General features: G+C 37.2%; 1 protein-coding gene across 5 annotated transcripts in view; it reads left to right on the top strand.

The window, feature by feature from the left end:
* Window positions 1-18,648, top strand: part of NFAT5 (nuclear factor of activated T cells 5) — a 129,897-nt gene that overhangs the window by 56,540 nt on the left and 54,709 nt on the right. For 3 of the 5 annotated variants that reach the window (XM_032157783.1, XM_032157784.2, XM_032157785.2), the window contains one exon: window positions 1-126. In XM_032157783.1, the coding sequence (XP_032013674.1) occupies window positions 1-126 (126 nt within the window). Of the gene's footprint in view, window positions 127-12,363; window positions 13,851-18,409; window positions 18,429-18,648 lie in introns of those variants that run through there. The other 2 variants (XM_058441155.1, XM_058441156.1) reach the window with 2 other exon arrangements.

Consider the following 18,648-nt stretch of genomic DNA (forward strand, 5'->3'; position numbering starts at 1 on the left):
AATCTGTCTATGATCTTCTCCCAAAGGAGTTACAGTTACCTCCATCTAGAGAAACATCTGTAGCATCAATGAGTCAGACAAGCGGTGGTGAGGCAGGCTCGCCTCCTCCAGCTGTTGTTGCTGCTGGTATGCATTTCATTTTACTTTATTAAAGAAAACTAGGGCCAACATGAAATCTGGCCAACATGAACAGTGCTGGCAAAATTCATACTAAAAAGAGTGTGATTTGAGGGTTTTAAAAAGAGGCATTAAAATATGTACTTTTAACCTTAAACTTTTTCAATATTATTTTCTTGATGTAATTCTTATTTCTTAAAATTTTACATTGTCTCATCTATAAATGCCATTTCCTAAAATGGACCTTGTCTTCAAATATGGGAACCAGCTTAAACTTGTTTGGTTGACTGCGCTTAAAAAGGTTAAATACCAAGCTGTGAATAGAAAATTATATTTGAGTTTCTATTTAATAATTAATTTTAAAGACTTGCACCAAGGGAAAATATTTTATATGATCTGAAAAATGACTGAAGCACTCAAGTGTCTTTTATATTCATGGCATGTTACTGAAACCTTTTTATTATATTTAAAAATATATGTGACTTCGTAGTTGTTTTCAATTTATTGAAAGTAATGGAGAACGTCAATATAATATTTACATAAAGACATTTTCTTATATTGATGAAAAAGTATAGAAAGTAATGTTTGAAATTTATTAGACTTATTTTTACTCAGCTCTCAAATCATACACTTAATGATATACAATTGGCTCAAATTTTTATTTTACATAAAAATAAAAGATAGACAAGCTAATAGAAAAAAGTCTTATCAGTGACAAATTAGTATCAGTCCTTCCTGTAATATTAGTTTACCCACCTAATATTGGGTTTATAAACGGCTGTGTGTTTGTTTTAAAAAAAGGAAACATATATATATATATAGAAGTTTTATCTGTCCTAATTAGAGGTTTCTGCCTAATATGACACCTCTTGTCTTTAAAAATGATATTTAAAGTTTATCAGAGCGTTGTTTTCAGTAAATTATTTTAGTTTCAAAATGAGAACAGTAAAGTGTAAGGTTGTGGTTTAAATGAGGATATTGGTACTATAGTATAACTTCAGATTTATTTCTCATATGCATTAACCTATGTACCATTAACCTTATGTACCGATCTTTCTCAGGCTGCATAGTGCATTATTGAAGCCTTCCTGGTTGAAGGCAGGAAAACTTTAAATATGGCAAAGAAACTGATCAGCCCTGCTCACTGTTCATGTGTTGCCAGACACTTTCTAGCAGTTTCTGTGGATTTAATTGTGAATTAGTGAACTTTTTAGTAATCAAATTGATAAGATGACCTGGTTTGCTTTATATCCAGTGGGTTCTAAAATGGCTTTGATGATTTTTTTCTGGAATTTTAAGTTTTAAATCTGGTTTTAAAATTGCATCCGATAATAAAATATGACAAAGATAAAATATTTTTTATGAGATACTTCACTTTAAATCCACAAGTAGAAATTGACTAACTGATTTCTTTTGTATCTTTTGAGATTGTTTTTAAAGATACGTTGAATCTATATAGAACTAAAAGTCTGTTTCTTCTGTGCTTTTAACATCTGTTGACGGTAGATCCAGTTCCTTTTAAAAGCTGGAAAAAATGTTAGGTTTAGAAAAAGAAAAATTCTTCCTTTTAAATAATACCAAATTGAATTTTAGAAATTCTTCTATATATAAAAAAAATTAAAAGTTGTTGAATTTGGGTCACTAATGAAATATTAACCTTCTCCCCACCCCAGTATACTTAAGAAAAATCTCTCAAGATAAATTACATTGAAAGCTGTGAGTTGAAAAATCATGAAAATAAAAAATTTAATCAAAAGAAGTATTTTGAAGTAATGCATTCTTATTATCTTGAAATTATTGACATTGTAAAGATGGCAAAGAGAGTAAGAAGGTAAACTTTCTAGTTTTGTTATACTCACACACAGAAAGTTTATATGATCATTAACAAGTCATTTAAAATCTTTTTCAAAATATAAATTTAGCAACCAATGTAGATTATTCTAGGATTCTAATAGCTTAGAAAGAATACTTTATACCTTACCATTATAAACAAGAGAGTTTAAATCACAGAATAATTATTGTAAGGAAATCAGTATATATCATTAGAATTATATTTTTATTTGATGTACTAATATTCTTGGTGATATAACTGTCAGAGATACTTGGAGTATATTACCAAGTTAAAAACATTCAGTATCAAGTTACTGAATGTTTTTCTAGCCAAAAGGCTAGATACATGTCTAGGGAAAGGCATATTAATTTAGACTTGTATGGGTTTTTTAAAAATCTTTAGCATTTTTGAAAAAATATGGGCCAGGCGTGGTGGCTCACACCTGTATTCCCAGCACTTTAAGAGGCCCAGGCGGGCAGATCACCTGAGGTCGGGAGTTCGAGACCAGCCTGGCCAACATGGTGAAACTGCGTCTGTACTAAAAATATAAAAAATTAGCTGGGCGTGGTGGCGGGCGCCTGTAATCCCAGCTACTTTGGAGGCTGAGGCAGGAGAATTGCTTGAACCTGAGAGGCGGAGGCTGTAGTGAACCAAGATCGTGCCATTGCACCCCAGCCTGGTCAACAAGAGTGAAACTCCGTCTCAAAAAGAAAAAAGAAAAAATGTGAAATGCATAAAAATATTGACTCTTGATATAGTTAATTCTTCAGAGTTTTGAAGGAGCTGGATTGGCTGCTCTCAGGTATGAGGGCCTGGTGGGAACAGACTTCTAGTTCTGCCATAAAGGTTTGTGTTTGACAAGTTTTAAATTAATTAAATTTTAAAATTTAAAGACTGGGCGTATGAGTGTTCATGGACATTTTTTGTTGTTTAATTTTTTAAAATGTGTTTCTCAGATTCACCAATCTATAGATTTTTTTCCTCTTCATTTTACTAAGGGAATAAGTAAATATGATGCTGCTAATCCACAATCCAGAATATTGGGTAAAAGTGTCTTTCAAGCCTTTATCTGCTTCTACACAGTTCATACTTTTATGCACTCCAATCAATAATGTATTTTAATCCTCTAATCCCAGGGTCAAGATGTGGGGGAAAGGGGCTTATTTAGACACAATTTCTCCCCTCTTCATGGGGCCAGGTGTCAGAATCTGGGAGGTGAAGTTCAGAGTCACCAATTTTGTTGTCCTCCCCATTTTTTTTTTAAGAGACATGTTCTAGCTCTGTCACCCAGGCTGGAGTGCAAGGTATGATCATAGCTCACTGCAACCTTCAACTACTGGGCTCAAGTGATCCTCCCACCTCAGCTGGGAAATAAGTGCACACTACCACACTGGGCTAATTTTTTTTTTTTTTTTTAAGAGACAGGGTCTGTCACCGAGGCTGAATGCACTGGTGTGACCTTGACACACTGCAGCCTAAACCCCCCTGGGCTCAAGTGATCCTCCCATTTCAGTCTCCTGAGTAGCTGGGAACCACAGGCATACGCCACCACATGGACCTGGCTAATTTTTTTTTTTTTTTTTTTAAACAGAGTCTCACTCTGTCGCCCAGGCTGGAGTGCAGCAGCATGATCTCAGCTAACTGCAACCTCCACCTCTCAGGTTCAAGCAATTCTCCTGCCTCAGCCTCCCAAGTAGCTGGGGTTACAGGTGCACGCCACCATGCCCAGCAAGTTTTTGTATTTTTAGTAGAGATGGGGTTTCACTGTGTTAGCCAGGCTGATCTCAAACTCCTGACTTCAGGTGATAGACCTGGCTAATTTTTGTGTTTTTTGTAGAGACAGGGTCTCCCTATGCTGCTTCTCTAGGAATGGTCTCGAACGAACTCCTGGGCTCAGGTCATCCTCCATGCTTGGCCTCCTAAAGTGCTGGGATTACAGGTGTGAACCACTGTGCTCAGCCCTGGATCGTTTTTTTATTTTTTGTAGAGATGTCTTGCTTGTTGCCCAGGCTGGCCTCAAACCCCTGGCCTCAAGCAGTTCTCCTACCTTGGCCTCCCAAAGCACTGGAATTCCAGGTGTGAGCCACCACACTGGGCCCTCTGCCTCATTTTTAAGAATTCTGTTTTTGTCCCATTGGAAAGGTAGTTAAGCCTTAGATGTTCAATATATCAATGAATAAAAGCTTTAAAAATATAATCTTTCTGAACCATTTTGTAAGTTCTCAGTAGTTAAAAGAGGCCATGCTCCTAAAACATAAAAGTTATCCAAATGAATTGATGACACTTTTTGGCAAAATAAGTTTATTAAGAAGAAGTACAAATCATGAAAAGATTCTTTTGTTTATTTTTTGGATAATCATATAGTATAGTTTATACAGAATTAAAACATAGATATTATTTAGGAGAACTGAATGAGTTATATCAGAATTTGGGGCTTTTGAAAAGATATATGGCAGGTTTGGGGTTTTTTTAAATAACAGCTTTATTGAGACATAATTCACATGCTGTATATTCAAATATTATTCTTAATCTATGTGGTTACAGTTTTAATCATTAAATTTACTTTATTTAGAATAGAAAGTCTTTCATGGAAGTAAACAAACTTTAGTCTTCATTTTAAGAAATCAAGTTATTTTCTTGTTCTATTCTAGACTCGATTTGTTTGGCTTCATTTGGGAATATAGCATTGTGTTTATTAGTTTATTTCAAAATATATTTTTCTAAGTGGACTGTTTCAAGTTTCTTTAAAATTTTTAATTCAAATTCTTGAACTAAACAATGAATTAAACTAGGCCGGGCACGCTGGCTCATGCCAGTAATCCCAGCACTTTGGGAGGCCGAGGTGGGTGGATCACGAGGTCAGGAGTTCAAGACCAGCCTGGCCAAGATGGTGAAACCCCATCTCTACTAAAAATACAAAAATTAGCTGAGCGTGGTGGCAGGCGCCTGTAATCCCAGCTACTTGGGAGGCTGAAGCAGGAGAATTGCTTGAACTCGGGTGGCAGAGGTTGCAGTGAGCCAAGATCACGCCACTGCACTCTAGCCTGGGCGATAGAGTGAGACTCATCTCAAAGAAACAAAACAAAACAAAAAAAAATGAATTAAATTATAGGTTTTATAATTCAGCCAGAGAATCTTAATAACACATTAATAATTCTTTTTTGTATAGTTTCATAATATTGATATTTTGGTTTCAGTAATTATATATTAGTACTTTTTAGAAGTAACAGTGCACTAATACTTCATAGCAGTTGTGTTTTTGTTTTTGGTTTTTATATGGAGTCTTGCTCTTTTGCCAGGCTGGAGTGCAGTGGCGTGATCTTGGCTCACTGCAACCTCCGCCTCCTGGGTTCCAGCGATTCTCCTGCCTCAGCCTCCCGAGTAGCTGGGACTACAAGGCGTGCGCCACCACACCCGGCTAACTTCATAGCAGTTTTTGACATATATAGATAATACACAGTCATAAAGTGTGTACAGTGGAAATCTTGGTTGAATATCTCCATTTGTTGGACCACTGTCAGTTTTTAAGTTCATAACTTGATGTGAAGTGATCCATATAATAAATTTTTCTTTTGGAAGAGCTTCGATATATAGTGCTTTGAGTTCTATGCCATGTCACTTAATAAATCTCAAGTATGTAACAAGTATTTTCTACAAAATTTCATTGAGTGCTGTTTATAAGAGAGGGCACTAGAGATGCAAATTAATGTCCTGTGATCAAATAAGAGCTATATTTTAATTCATTTCATATCTCCTAATCACCTGAATTAAAATCATAGAAATTTCTAAACCACCTATAACAATACACTGTATAAAAACTGAGGTGAAGAAAATATGTTACTCCTTCCTGTAGGAGACAGCTTTTAAAAAATGAAAATATGTTATCACTTTTAAGTTCCTACTATGTGACAAGAATTGTGTTAGATAATTTGCATGTCATCATATCACAATCCTTCTAGCCATAAAGTATCTCTCTTCTTTCCTTTACTTAGTTCTTACTCCTTGCCATTGTGCTTGAGGGAATTTGGCACTGTGTGCTATCACTTCGGTTAGGGAAACACAAGATCCTTAACTAGGCAGTGTATAGACTATTGAGTTGAAAAGCCATACCTCTCCTCTACAAGTGTCAGGATCTTCAAATGGGAATTTGATTTCTAGAATAATAAAAATTTAATAAAAGTGATTTATAGCAACAAAATTTTTTATCCTATTGAATTTATTATAACTTAATTTACTTATGTTAGAAAGTATTTACAGTTATATAATGAAGATTTTCTTGAGTTGACTAAATTTGAGGAAGAAATTTGCCTTTGATTGCTTTCCTGGGTTAACATATTTCAGAATTTTTGCCACCTAATGTAGTATACTATTCATGAAATTAAACCAGAAACCCACTAACAAGAAAGGTAATTCACCTATAGATGTTGTGAGCTAAAATGTTGTGAGTTGATCTTGGTTATTCTTTATGGCCATTTCCTTTTTTCCAAGAAAACTGGACCATTTCTAGAAGGAAGTCAGTTCCTAGTTACAAACATGTTACAAGCAGATTTAAAAATCTCTACTCCCCCTTCTATCTTATTATACTGAAATTACATAGTAAATCTAAATACATACACTTATACATATGGATGGTATGTATGTATGGTTTTATGCTGAAGTCTGCATTATTAGAGAGCAAACTTGGGCCTATAAGCCATTAATTCAGAAACAACTGCTAATTGTTTGACAGTTACAAATTGACATTGCCAAAAAGCAAACTTGGCCTATTATTGCTTTGTTCCTTTAATATTTCTCTTTTTATTGTCCTTTTAATAACACTTTTATAAATATTGTGATTTATTCAGTTTCTAATAAGCATATTTTTATATTACTTGAGTCGACAGAACAGCATTTTGAAACTGTTCACAGATTCTGAAACATTCATAAGCTAAATACTTATAGAAAATAGATACGGTTACTGTTTTTATGCATTCTGTACAATTTTGCCTAAGAAATTAATGCACAGAAGTGGACTTTTTTATATCACCAACAAGATTGAAAATATAAGCAAAAAAGTGTTTATAACTAATTGTTTTATAAGAAAGGAACTTCACCTGTTTCTGTGATATTTTTTCCTCTGGAATTCAGCCATAAAGAAGAATGTAATCTTGTCATTTATGGCAATGTGGATGGAACTGGAGGACATTAAGTGAAATAAGCCAGGAACAGAAAGTTAAACACTGCATGTTCTCACTCATATGTGAAAGCTAAAAAATGCTGATCTCATAGAAGTAAAAAGTAAGACAGAGGATAGATAATAGAGGCTGGGAATGGTAGGGGGAAGGAAGGGATAGGGAGAAATTTGTTGAAGGATACAAAATTTCAGCTAGATAGAAGAAATAAGTTCTAGTGTTCTATACCACTATAGGATGACTGTAGTTAACAATACTATATAGTTTCAAATAGCTGGAAGGAAGATATTGAACATTCCTAACACAAAGAAATGATAAGTATTGAGATAATGGATATGTTAATTACCTTGATTTGATTACTGTACATTATATGTATCAGAACATTACCCCATGAATATGTATGATTATTATTTGTTAATTAAAAAAATAAAATTTAAAAAATCATACATGGGCCAGGCATGGTGGCTCATGTCTGTAATCCCAGCACTTTGGGAGGCCAAGGCGGGTAGATCACTTGAGGTCAGGAGTTTGAGAGCAGCCTAGCCAACATGGTGAAACCCCATCTCTACTAAAAATACAAAAATTAGCTGGGTGTGGTGGCAGGTGCCTGTAATCCCCAGCTCCTCAGGAGGCTGAGGCAGGAGAATCGCTTGAACCTGGGAGGCAGAGGTTATGGTGAGCCAAGATCATGCCACTGCACTCCAGCCTGGGCGACAGTGAGATTCCGACTCACCAAAAAAAAAAAAAAAAAGCATAGTAAAATGGTATCATTTTTTGAATATGAGTGGAAGCTACATGAGTGTTTTAAATATTTTATAATTTTAAAGTCACTGGGTGCAAATGACTAATGAATAAAAGTGTCCAATAAACTGTACTCTTAAAAACTAGCAAAGATATGGGATATATTAGATACTTGATGGATTTATATTTGGCATAATAAGGTTATATTCACTTTTCATCCATCATTGCGTATATGTATCAAGTATATGTGTACTGGCAGTATTTATTTAGCCCACTCAGGTAGAATTTATTCTTCCCATGTAATTACAGGGTATTATCATCAACTAAATTAAATCAGAAAATCAATGAGAAAGCACCTCAAAGTACCAGGTCTATACAGCCATTCTCTAGATCAGACTTACTTACAAACACACACACAACATGTGCATAGTTTTATTTATTTGTTTATTTTTCTCACAGATGAGATTAACATGGGCTTTGGAGTCATAAAGACTGAATTTAAATCTGATTGCTATCATATCATATCTCCTATATAGATGGACTCTTGGGAAAGTTAAATAAATTTCTAATAATATCACCCTTGTAATTAGACAATAATATGAACTTCTTCTTAAGGTTCTTATGAAGATAAATATGTAAAATAACCGAACATTTTCTGACAAGTAGTAATTATTGAGTAAACATTGACCTCCTTCCCCATGTGTTTCTAACTTCCTTTGTTAGTAAAGTTTTTTTTTTTTTTTTTTTTTTTTTTGAGATAGAGTCTCACTTTTGTCATCCAGGCTGGTGTGCAGTGGCGCGATCTCGGCTCACTGAAACCTCCACTTCCCGGGTTCAAGCGATTCTGCTGCCTCAGCCTCCCAAGTAGCTGGGATTACAGGCACCTGCCACCATGCCTGGCTAATTTTTGTATTTTTAGTAGAGATGGGGTTTCACCACGTTGGCCAGGCTGATCTTGAACTCCAGACCTGAGGCGATCCGCCCACCTCAGCCTCCCAAAGTGCTGGTATTACAGGCGTGAGTCACCATGCCCGGCCATTAGTAAGGTTTTTAAAAATAGGTTCGCTTTATAAAAATTAGTTTTGAACTTTATTTTGACTTTTTTTCTTTCCATTCTCACCTGGTCTATTTTTGGTCTTATTTTGAAGTTTCACACACCAGTCAAGATGTATATATATGTGGGCCATGGGATATACTTTCTGACTTTGTTATTCTGTCATGTTGACACTCTCTCAGTGGGAACCTGCATTAGTCTGTTTTCACACTGCTGATAAAGACATACCCGAGACTAGAAAGAAAAAAAGGCTTAATTGGACTTACAGTTCCACATGGCTAGGGAGGCCTCAGAATCATGGCGGGAGGTGAAAGGCACTTCTTACGTGGCGGCAGCAAGAGAAAATGAGGAAGAAGCAAAAGCAGAAACCCCTGATAAACCCATCAGATCTCATGAGACATATTAACTATCACAAGAATAGCACAGGAAAGACCAGCCCCCATGATTCACAACACATGGGAATTCTGGGAGATAAAATTCAAGTTGAGATTTGGGTGGGGACACAGCCAAACCACATCATTCTGCCCCTGGCCCCTCCAAACCTCATGTCCTCACATTTCAAATCCAATCATGCCTTCCCAACAGTCCCCCAAAGTCTTAACTCACTTCAGCATTAACCCAAAAGTCTACAGTCCAAAGTCTCATCTGAGACAAGGCAAGCTCCTTTTGCCTATGAGCCTGTAAAATAAAAAGCAAGCTGATTACTTCCTAGATACAATGTGAGTACAGGTATTGGGTAAATACAGCTGTTCCAAATGGGAGAAATTGGCCAAAACAAAGGGGTTACAGGGCCCATGCAAGTCCGAAATCCAGTGGGACAGTCAAATTTTAAAGCTCCAAAATGATCTCCTTTGACTCCAGGTCTCACATCCAGGTCACACTGATGCAAGAGGTGGGTTCCCATGGTCTTGGGCAGCTCTGTACCTGTGGCTTTGCAGAGTACAGCCTCCCTTCTGGCTGCTTTCATGGGCTGGTGTTGAGTGGCTGCAGCTTTTCTAGGTGCATGGTGCAGGCTGTCAGTGGATCTACCATTCTGGGGTCTGGAAGACAGTGGCCCTCTCCTCACAGCTCTATTAGGTAGTACCCCAGTAGGGACTCTGTATGGGATCTCCAACCTCACATTTTCCTTCTGCACTGCCCTAGCAGAGGTTCTCCATGAGGGCCCCACCCCTGCAGGAAACTTTTGCCAGGGCATCCAGGGGTTTCCATACACCCTCTGAAATCTAGGCGGAGGTTCCCAAATCTCCATTCTTGACTTCTGTGCACCCAGAGGCTCAACACCACATGGAAGCTGCCAAGGTTTGGGGCTTCCACCCTCTGATGCCACAGCTCGAGCTATGTACATTGGCCCCTTTCAGCCATTGCTGGAGCATCTGGGACACAGGGCACCAAGTCCCTAGGCCACACATAGCATGGGGACCCTGGGCCTAGCCCACAAAACCACTTTTTCCTCCTGGGCCTCTGGGCCTATGATGGGAGGGGCTGCCACAAAGGTCTCTGACGTGGCCTGGAGACATTTTCCTCATGGTCTTGGGGATTATTAACATTAGGCTTCTTGCTACTTATGCAGATTTCTGCAGCCAGCTTGAATTTCTCCCCAGAAAATGGGTTTTTCTTTTCTATCGCATAGTTAGGCTGCAAAATTTTCCAAACTTGTATGCTCTGCTTCCCTTATAAAACTGAATGCCTTTAACAGAACCCAAGTCACCTAATGAATACTTTGCTGCTTAGAAATATCTTCCACTAGATACCCTAAATCATCTCTCTCAAGTTCAAAGTTCCACAGATCTCTAGGGCAGGGGCAAAATGCCACCAGTCTCTTTGCTAAAACCTAACAAGAGTCACCTTTCCTCCAGTTTCCAGCAAGTTCTTTATCTCCATCAGAGACCACCTTGGCCTGGACCTTATTGTCCATATCGCTATCAGCATTTTTGGCAAAGCCACTCAACAAGTCTCTAGGAAGTTCCACACTTTCCCACATTTTCCTGTCTTCTTCTAAGCCCTCCAAACTGTTCCAAACTCTGCCTGTTACCCAGTTCCAAAGTCACTTCTACATTTTCAGGTATCTTTTCAGCAACACCCCACTCCTAGTACCAATTTACTGTGTTAGTCCATTTTCATACTGCTGATAAAGACATACCCCAGACTGGGAAGAAAAAATGTTCATTTGGACTTACAGTTCCACATGGTTGGGGAGGCCTCAGAATCAATGGTAGGAGGCAAAAGGCACTTCTTACATAGTGGCAGCAGGAGAAAATGAGGAAGAAGCAAAAGTGGAAACCCCTGATAAACTCATCAGATGTCGTGAGACTTATTATCTGTCAGAAGAATAGCATGGGAAAGACCAGCCACCGTGACTCAAATACCACCTCCTGGGTCCCTCCTGCGACACATGGGAATTCTGGGAGATAAAATTCAAGTTGAGATTTGGGTGGGGACATAGCTAAACCATATCAGAACCTTTGTATATAAAAGGAACATTGATAGAGGATGATGAAATCATAGGAAAGACCAACAGTTCCTGAAGGACTAATTCTAGAAAGTCTGCTGTTTAAGAGTTCTTAATAGTATTTTTTAAATGAAGTGATGTAAGTTGCATGGTTAATGATCAAAACTTCTGGTAGAGGCTGGGCACGGTGGCTCACGCCTGTAATCCCAGCACTTTGGGAGGCTGAGGCCAGCGGATCACAAGGTCAAAAGTTTGAGACCAGTCTGGCCAACATGGTGAAACCCTGGCTCTACTACAAATGCAAAATTTAGCTGGGCAAGGTGGCGGGCACCTATAATCCCAGCTACTCGGGAGGCTGAGGCAGGAGAACCGTTTGAACCCAGGAGGCGGAGGTTGCAGCGAGCCAATATCACACCATTGAACTCCAGCCTGGGCGACAGAGTGAGACTGTCTCAAAAACAAACAAACAAGCAACAACAAAAACAAAAAACAAAAAAACTTCTGGTAGAGCAATTTATGACTTCTGGTTTTTTGTCTAGGCAATTTATTTTGTCTACAATTGGATCTAATGTATACTTTACTCCAGACCTAGGTCTAAAACCTGATTGATTAAATCAGAAGTTTTTAATGATGCTGTAAACTATTTTTTATTATTGTTTTAGTCATATCTTAAAAAAAACAAACGTAGGGTTGGGCGCAGTGGCTCACGCCTGTAATCCCAGCACTTTGGAAGGTCGTGGCACGTGGATCACCTGAGGTCAGGAGTTCAATACCAGCCTGGCCAACATGGTGAAACCCCATCTCTACTAAAAAATACAAAAAATTAGCCAGAGGTGGTAGTGGGTGCCTGTAATCCCAGCGACTCAGGAGGCTGAGGCAGGAGAATCACTTGAACCCGGGAGGCAGAGATTGCAGTGAGCCGAGATCGCACCACTGCATTCCAGTTTGGGCAACAGAGAGAGACTCGTTCTCAAAAAAAAAAAAAAAAAAGTAAAAACATTGGACTAGAATTGGCAGGAATGCCTTTATTTTTTAATCTAAACTATTTAAAATGTATTGAAGTGTCCTTCAGATAATATCCCTTGGAACTGTTTGTTTCTCTAATTTTGAAGTTTAGTGATAGTCTGTTTTTAACTTAAAGTGACATTATCTTTCAGTAGTACAGTATTTGTCTCTGTCTCGCTCTCTTTTTAGCCTGTACTTTCTGGTATATTTGGCAGTGTAATAAATGTAGCTGTCAGCTAGTATAATTATTCCCTTTTGTGTTTAAATTATTGGAGATAGAAGATTACGTCTGGGTATTAGTCTCTTCATTCATTATTGACAAGTGATGCTATCCAGTAGTACTTAAATCATTGGATGATGGAAAACATCTTTTTCTTCCATTAGGAAAGAATTTTACATGGACTTAAAAATCAAATTATTTAATGTGTATATCTAGTACACATTTTATACACTGTGCTTAGATCCTTTGTGTTGAATTTTTGTTTGAATAGAAAAAAAAATTTGTTTGGATAGAAAAAAAATACATTTAAAACATTGCTCTAAGTTTCAGGATTAGCATTTTATTTTTCAGGGAGCACTATTTAGTAAATATTATATGAGTATATTAATGGTACTCTGATAAGGTAGAAATAGTTATGTAAGGAGAATTCAGATTAAAAACTGGAGAGTAATTGTTTTATAATATTAGAACCCTGAATAGCAATTTGATGGACTGGGGAAGAAAAAGATGTCTGCGATAAATCAGTAACAAACCCTTCAGCTTCAGCAGTAGTGCTCATTATTTTTTAAAAAAATAGAGCCTCTAGGATCAAACATATTATACAAAGTAGCATATATCATTAAAAGTATAAATTGGTATCTTTTTTAAGGGGAGCATAAAGAAGTATGTAGGAGTCAATGTGGTCTGAAAAATGAAAAGGTTATTTTGCTGCTAAAATATAGGTATTTTTTACAGTGTAAGTGCATTGCTTAGAACATATCTTCTTCCACGCTTCAAAAGAGTTTGGGTAAGGGAACATCCTGAAAAACACCTGAAAGAGAGAATTCTGGCTTATGGATTAGAGAGCATCTATAAACAGAACAAATTGGTGAATAAGAGTTCACAAAAATTTTGTCTAAGAAATTTCCCCACATGCATTCAGAGGTTAATAATTAAATTTTTTGAAGTTTATTTTAAAACATTGCTTATTTTAACATGTAAACATATGTTGGGTGGGAAAAATACAAATGGGAGATCGAAACTGTTTTAATCATGTAAATTAAATGATCAGCACTACAATTTTTGTTTTTTTTAATAATCTGGAATGCTTATTTTATATGCTGGGATGCTAGTTGTTTTTTCTATTAATACACTTAACTTGCATTCTAGCTTCGCCATTCAGAGACAGGCATCGTGTGGTGGGTTGTGTGACAGTGTCTGTCAATAGTGAAGACAAATAGTGCCAGAGACACTTAACCCATCCAATCTCACCCAGGGTATAGGTCGGTCTCGTTTTCGGACTTCTTCATAAGTCTTTCCTTCTTTCTCTCTTCCTTTCTTTCTTCCTTTCTTACTTTTTGTTTGTTTCTAAATAGTGGATTGGTACTGATTGAAACTAAAACTTTTTGTAAAGTTTTAAACTTTACATTAATATTATAAGAAGAAGAAGAAAAGTAGAAAATGAAGGTTGGCATGTAAGGTGTTGACAAAGCAGGTTTGCAGCCACTTTGTATGTTCTAGATATTTCAGTCTGTTGGCAACATGAGTGTTGGCCTTACAGTTTTTTCTCTGAATATCTTTCTTCTTTAATCTGAAAATATGTCCTTGTATCTGGTGACTTTTATCAGATGAGAACTTCAGAGTTGGTCATTGTTACCAGTAAGAAAAATATAATGCTTAAGAAGAAATAACTAAGGTTGAACATTATGTGTTTTAGATCAGAAATAGTTTCTGGCCAGGCACAGTGGTTCACGCCTGTGATGCCAGCACTATGGCAGGCTGAGGCGGGCAGATCAGCTGAGGTCAGGAGTTCGAGACTAGCCTGACCAACATGGTGAAACCCTGTCTCTACTAAAAATACAGAATTAGCCGGGCGTGGTGGTATATGCCTGTAATCCCAGCTACTTGGGTGGCTGAAGCAGGAGAATTGCTTGACTCCGGGAGGTAGAGGTTGCAGTGAGCCAAAATTGTGCCATTGCACTCCAGCGGGGGCAACAAGAGCGAAACTCCGTCTCAAAAGAAAAAAAAAAAAAAGGCCGGCCACGGTGGCTCACGCCTGTAATCCCAGCACTTTGAGAGGCCAAGGTGGGCAGAACACAAGGTCAGGAGTTTGAGACCAGCCTGGCCAATATGGTGAAACCCTGTCTCTACTAAAAATACAAAAATTAGCCAGGCATGGTGTCGGGTGCCTGTAGTCCCAGCTACTCAGGAGGCTGAGGCAAGAGAATCGCTTTTACCTGGGAGGCAGAGGTTGCAGTGAGCGGAGATTGCGCCACTGCATTCCAGCCTGGGCAACAGAGCGAGACTCCGTCTCAAAAAAAAAAAAAAAAAAGGAAATTGTTTCCAAATATCTTGTTTTTTTTTAATGATTATTTTCTGCGTGGTCAATAATTTATTCCTTCTTTGTTCCACTATTTGTTCACTTAGCATACTTGCAAAATTTTATGGCTTTTTTTAAACTGGCTTTTTTAGAAAACTCAATTTTGCACAGATGTTGAAAAATTATAAAATATGTACATATTCAAATGTTAGGGATCAAATTTTAATCTTGGAAGCTTGGAATTTAAATATCATTTCTGTCATATATTTTAAAGCAGTGAAAGGTATTTCTTTCTTTTGAGACTTCAGCAAATATTTCGAATTTCAAAGTTTTCTATTAAAAGTTTTTAGTTCCATATAAAGTATATCTTTTTAATGATATTTTAAGCACTAATATATTATGGTAGTTAAAATAATTTCTAGTTGACAAATCTAGAGCTGATAGTTCTTAAGTTTAAAATGCAGTTTAAGCAAGGAGTATATAAAATCTACATGGGTTTCTATAAATGGTATCGTTTAAAATCTTTTTTCAGTCTGGGCACGGTGCCTCATGCCTGTAATCCTAGGACTTTGGGAGGCTGAGGTGGGAGGATCCCTTGAGCCTAGGAGTTCAAAACCAGCCTGGGCAACATGGTGAAACCCTATCTCTACAAAAAATACAAAAATTAGCCAGGTACAGTGGCGCACACCTGTAGTCCTAGCTATTCAGGAGGCTGAGGTGGGATGATCGTTTGAGCCCAGGAGGTCGAGGCTGCAGTGGGTTGTGATCGTGCCCCTACACTCCAGCCTGGGCAACAGAGCAAGACTGTCTCAACAAAGAAAAAAAAAAAAAGTAAAGAAAATAAATAAAATCCTGTTTCATCTTTTATTACAGATTCTGGGATATTCATATTCCATGTAGATATTATTTAATATCTGCCAGTCTTTGAATCTCAACTATTTTTGAGTATTTATAGTTTCCATCAATTCTTAAAAGAAGCCATATGTACAATTCAAGTTCACCATCATTACTGGCATTTGGTCTGATAATTGGCTACTGCTAATAGTGGCATATAGACTTAAATACAGGATACTTTACATATGACACTTACCTGCCTCTTTTAAATTTTAAAATTATTCTATTTAAAATAATCTGACATTATAAATTACTATGAGTAAATTATAGAATGGTCTATTAATTTTTCCTTTAGTTTGTTATGCTTTCTGTGGTCACAGAAAATGCTTTAGAAAAAATAAAATTATTCTAGCCCAGGCACAGTGGCTCACACTTGTAATCCCAGCACTTTGGGAGGCTGAGGCGGGCAGAACACAAGGTCAGGAGTTCAAGACCAGCCTGGCCAATATGGTGAAACTCCGTCTCTACTAAAAATACAAAAATTAGCCGGCCGTGGTGGTGGGCACCTGTAGTCCCAGCTACTCGGGAGGCTGAGGCAGGAGAATTGTTTGAACCCGGGAGGTGGAGGTTGCAGTGAGCCAAGATTGTGCCACTGCACTCCAGCCTCGGCAACAGAGCAAGACTGTGTCTCAGAAAAAAAAAAAAAAAAAGGAAAAAAATATTCTATATAAGTTAGACTATAGGTTCAAAGATAATTCCTTCATAAAAGAAAAAAAATCAATAAAATTTATTCACATGGCCATGCACCGTGGCTCACGCCTGTAATCTCAGCACTTCAGGAGGCCGAGGTGGGCGGATCACTTGAGGTCAGGAGTTCAAGACCACCCTGGCCAACATGATGAAATCCCATCTCTACTAAAATACAAAAATTAGTTGGGCGTGGTGGTGGGCACCTGTAATCCCAGCTACTCAGGAGGCTAAGGCGGGAGAATCACTTGAAACCTGGGAGGCAGAGGTTCCAGTGAGCCGAGATTGTGCCACTGCACTCCAGCCTGGGCAACAGAGTGAGAGTCCCTCTCAAAAAAAAAAAAAAAAAAAGAAATATAGACGGGTCAGAATTGCATTCACACTTTAGTTCTATAGAATATCAAGCTGTTTTTTGATATTTTATTTAGTGATACAGTGATATGCCCCGGAGGATTTGTTAGCACTTTTCTGGGAATGCTTGGAAATGACTAGCATTAGAAATTTAAAATGTTCTGATGTCATTATTTTATGTATTTATATTTTAATAGGATATTAAGGATTTTTTTTCATGGTAAATTTATGGATATATAAGTAGGTAATTTGGCTTATTTATAATTTAAGGAAATAAAATTACTAGAGTACTCTTGGTAGTGATATTAAATAGTTACCTCTAGACTCTTAGTATTTTCCCTGTATCAAATAATGCTATCGTAGTAATATGTATTCTAAGTGCTTTGAATTATATTTAAATATAAAAGAATAAAAATTCTTTTATTCTTCAACCTACATTTATTTGCCAGCTTAACTTTAATGTAACTCCAAATACATATCAAATTTTTGGCTTCCCATAAATCAATTTAATAATTTGAATTTTATTACAATGTGGGCACTGTGATAGGTGTTGGGAGGATCTAAGATGAGAAAGATATTGTCAGTGCTTTCGAGGTGCTCACAGTTCTTACCCTCCACTTTGCTACCTCACATGGCATTATTAATTAATGCACTCAGATCTCTTGCTAACCAGAATGTAATGTTTTGATATGAAAGATTTTATACACCATTATCATCATCAGAGTATCAGTAGTACCATGGTAAAGAATTTTAGGCTGGGTGTGGTGGCTCACGCTTATAATCCCAGTACTTTGGGAGGCCGAAGCTGGAGGATTGCTTGAGCCCAAGAATTTGAGACCAGCCTGGGCAGCATGACAAAACTTTGCCTCTACAAATAATTTAAAAAGTAGCCAGGCATGGTGTTGTGTGCCTGTAGTGTCAGTTACTCGGGAAGCTGAGGCAGGAGGACTGCTTGAGCCCAAGAGATCAAGGCTTCAGTGAGCCATGATCGTGCCACTGCACTGTAGCCTGGGCAACAGAGCGAGACCCTGCCTCAAAAAAAAAAAAGAGAATTTTACAGTTAAAAAAAAAATTATTTCATTTGTCTTAAAATGAGTAGAATCTTTGCAATTGAAGTACACTTTACAAAGTAATATTTTTCAATTAAAAGATGCTTACTGTTCTCTTCTGACAGAGTTAATATTTTCAGCATCACAGTTTTGTGCTAACTTTTTCTTTAATAAGTATGCCCAGGATCAATCCTGCAGTTGTGCACACACAATCGTGTGTTAGCTGTCCATGGAAAATGTATAGATATTTAAATTTATGTAGGATATGATATCACAGTTTGGCATACTTATCCTAGAACACACACTTATGTATGACTGTTAAATCAGTTGGGTTTTATAATCATTATGGTTTTGATATTTGATAAGATTTGCAAGATTAAATTTTTTACCTCGGAGAACAAGACAAGGTTATATCGTGCATATTAAATTCATAATACCATATAACTTGCTTTTGGGTTCATGATTGCTTTTCACCTGTACTTTCCATCTGTCATGAACAGGGATCCCTGAGATGTTCATACTCTGCATTCTCATGTGCATGATCCTTAGATTTAAAAAGGGTGAGTGGGAGAAAGCTGCTTTATAGAAATATAAGTTCACAGCATTCATGTTTTGTGTGTTCCACTGCAAATATTGCATGCTGCATACTTGTATGCTGCATACTTGTATTTCTCTGAAAATGAAGAACATAGGCTCATAAGTACACAAAAATTTAGTTTCGTTTTTGCCAATAGTTGGAACAGATGGAGGAATGTTAGATGTAATACCTTTTCTATTTTT

Source organism: Hylobates moloch, unplaced genomic scaffold (assembly GCF_009828535.3).
Source record: "Hylobates moloch isolate HMO894 unplaced genomic scaffold, HMol_V3 SCAFFOLD_6, whole genome shotgun sequence".
Classification (NCBI taxonomy): Eukaryota; Metazoa; Chordata; class Mammalia; order Primates; family Hylobatidae; genus Hylobates; species Hylobates moloch.